Source organism: Populus alba, chromosome 1 (genome assembly GCF_005239225.2).
Source record: "Populus alba chromosome 1, ASM523922v2, whole genome shotgun sequence".
NCBI lineage: Eukaryota > Viridiplantae > Streptophyta > Magnoliopsida > Malpighiales > Salicaceae > Populus > Populus alba.
In genome coordinates, this window is record NC_133284.1 from 10,851,540 (window position 1) to 10,854,795 (window position 3,256).

Consider the following 3,256-nt stretch of genomic DNA (forward strand, 5'->3'; position numbering starts at 1 on the left):
TATTTTATTAGTTTAGCATTAATATTAGATAGGTGATTCTCGTTATAGCCAAGTTAAATTTACTCTAACAATAAAAAAAATATTTTTATATTGTTTCCAAATTTCTATTTTAATTATAAAATTGTTTACAAACAAAATTAAATGTTATAGTTCAATCATATGTATTCTGTTTTATTTTTTTTTTCAAAAAGAAACTTTACTACAATAACATCACATAGCACCTTGATGTTCTCTAAAAGGATTAGTATAGCTGGGGAAGTTTACTTGCCATATTATCATCTCTAAAAAGATTAGTATTTCATCATTCCACCCAATGCTCACTCAACGAGAAAGCTAATCTGGCCTTCTGCTAGACGGTGGACAACATTAAGAAAAGCAAAGTGAATTCAAGAAATAATATCAAGTGGAAGAGAAATGAATTCCTATGTGCTACACTTTCCATCAACATGTCCAGATTATCATTTAACCACGAGGGTCCAGCCAATTATTCGCTACTGAAGAAGCTGCATTGGAACATGAAAATTCTGCATACCACAGACTCGATTCCAATTTCGTTATATAATTGATCAACAACAGAGAGATTTGTCAATTGGAATACTCATTCAAATATGAGGAATACACTCCATGATGAGATTGAATTATTTGCATATTGCCAAATTGAGATTCACCACGAGAGGAGTCAACTTTCACTCACATGTTCCAAAAGAAATTTTAACATGGCACTGCTTGCCATGAGAATTTCAACATTGTTTTGTGACAAACAATTGTTCTAACAAAATTCTAAATGTACCATAGCAGCACAGCTTACATTCCGATAAGGGTAATTAGTGCTTTGCTTATTTTCACAGCAAAAATGTATTTCTCTCATCTCTCAAAACCCACAATTGGGTTGGAATCATGTATATCACCTCAGAATTTGTTCTTCCAAGAAAGTCTACTTATCTGCTGAATTCTGTTGCTGCTTAGCTTTGCGAACACATTCATAATAACTCTTAGTGAAGGGGGCACATTTCAAAATATCATTAGCGTGCTCCTTGTAGCATGCCTTGCAAGCTTCATAATCGGCCAAACAGGGCATAGACTTCTGGTATGGAAGCTTGAATTCCTTATCACGAAGATCCTTGGCTCTTTCTGTAACTTTCTGCACCATTTTATCCTCCTGCTTCAGCAACTTTTCTAGAACCCTCTCACTCTCTCGAATGACTGATCGAATCTCATCCAACTCAGCATTTGCAGGCTGTACAGGTTGGGTTACTGGCAGGTACATTGGAGTTTGAACTGGCCATCCTGGAGAAGCAATCCTTTTGCGTGTCTCAGAATCATCATGCAGCTGTTTCTCATTCACCTTAGGTTTGGGCAGGGGAGGTTCTCGTTGGGTCTTAGGTTTAGTCTTCTTTGTTTTCTTCTTTAATTTCTCCCCATCATTAGCAAATCGATTAACAAGTTCTGGAGTAATTTGAATAGAAAAATCACCCATAACAGCAATTCCCCAAAAATATAACAAAGAAACCTGAAAACATCAATAGAAGTTTGTGCTAGATTAGAAACAAATAATTCAAACTCCTGCCTACTCTTTTTAAATATATATGAAAACTTTCTTCAATACATCAAAGCCAACCAAAAGCACATGGAAAGATTAAGCATATGCAACATAAAATTATGCTTTCAGATTGCAGGAATCTAGAGGGGGGGGGGAGCTCGTTAATGACTAGAAGCAATCAAGGAACAAGGAATTCCTTCTAATCAATTGCTAAGAACGTACATTTAAACACGAATCGAAGGCAACCCACCAGGCACGACAATGGATAATGTGCAAGACACAATTCATTATAATGTATGACTTCGTAAATGGCGAAATGAATTGATTTCTAACAAAAAAAAAAGATGTTTATTACTTGAAACCCAGCAACATCAAGGAATCACATTCAAGAAGGAGACAAGAACATAATTCCATAATCATGGTTCAATCAATGTATTCTAGGGTTTTGATTTCTTTCTATCCTCTCAGTTAGTGCGATACTTACTAAAGGTAAATAATGAGATTAAGAAAATAAGGATTGCAAATGAAAAGACCTGGGAGAAAAAGTGAAAGCAGAGAATCGGCACTCGATCACGATTCACCTCGATTTCGGGTTTCTTCTTCACTAGAATGGTCTGCTTCCTTCCATAAGAAAGCGATGTCGTGTCCTTCTTTGAATTTAGGGGTTCTGGAACTGTCAGACGACCCTCTAACTTCTAGAACGACGTGTCATTCCAGTTTTGGTTTTAAGAGTAAATTACAACATAGTCCCTGTAGTTTAACACGATATTTCAAGTGATGGCATTAGTCCTTGAGATGATTTAAGAGTTTTTGGCAAAAGTTAAAGAGTATCTCCGAGATATGAAGAACAAAGAACAAAAATGAAAGAGGATAATAACATTGGTGTTTATAAAATTAATTTTTAAAAGTTGACCATGTACTACAAAAGCATTATGAGAAGTGGAGAGATTATTGGGATTTCATCACGAAGATGATAAATTAAAGAAAAATTTGATTAAAATAGGTTAATCTAATCATGTTTAAAATATTATGATAAAATATTTCTAGTAAGTGAACATACTTTCCCAGGCCAACAAGTTAATTCCAATCAATTTCTCTAAATGCTAAGGAACCTCCTCTTTCCAATAATTTACCAAAGCTTAATTCCTATTGGTCAATTCCTTCCATGTCATAGTCCTACCAGCCAAAATCGTTTGCATCTGTCAGTAGTAAAGAAAACCATTACGTCTTGTAACAGAAGGAAACTATATCAATTCTTCAGTATAGCTATCCTTAACTGATTAAATTTTAAATATAATTTTTAAAAATTATTAATTTAAATTTTATAAATTTTTAAAATTATTTAAAATTTATATAATATTTAAATTTAAAGTTTGTAAAATTAATCGAGATACACATAACTGACCCAAACACTCATGTTAATAAAAAACCAATATATAATTTTAACAAAAAATAAAACTTCAAATATCACTTACCAGAAAAAGCTTTTAATTTCTCTTGTAGAAAGCATACCTCCAATTTTTATTTTTATTTTTTTTTGAAAGTAATGCTTTATTTGCTTCCTTTGTAATTGGGACATGAATAACCTCCCAGGACTAATAAATGTCTTCGTGTTGTATATTTCTAGCTCCTATTTTGCAAGCCAAATATAAAATTCATAAACCATAAATAAAAGGCTATAAAAATGAAAAGTTTAAATGGAAATGAATTTAGTTG

General features: G+C 33.0%; 1 protein-coding gene across 1 annotated transcript; it reads right to left on the reverse strand.

The window, feature by feature from the left end:
* Nucleotides 1–663: 663 nt before the first annotated feature.
* LOC118036101 (uncharacterized) lies at nucleotides 664–2,228 on the reverse strand. The gene is made up of 2 exons (XM_035041806.2): nucleotides 2,074–2,228; nucleotides 664–1,510 (listed from the first exon to the last, which is right to left on the reverse strand). The coding sequence occupies exon 2, from the start codon at nucleotides 1,475–1,477 to the stop codon at nucleotides 935–937; it is 543 nt and encodes a 180-aa protein (XP_034897697.1). The 5' UTR covers nucleotides 1,478–1,510; nucleotides 2,074–2,228; the 3' UTR covers nucleotides 664–934.
* Between the last annotated feature and the right edge of the window lie 1,028 nt (nucleotides 2,229–3,256).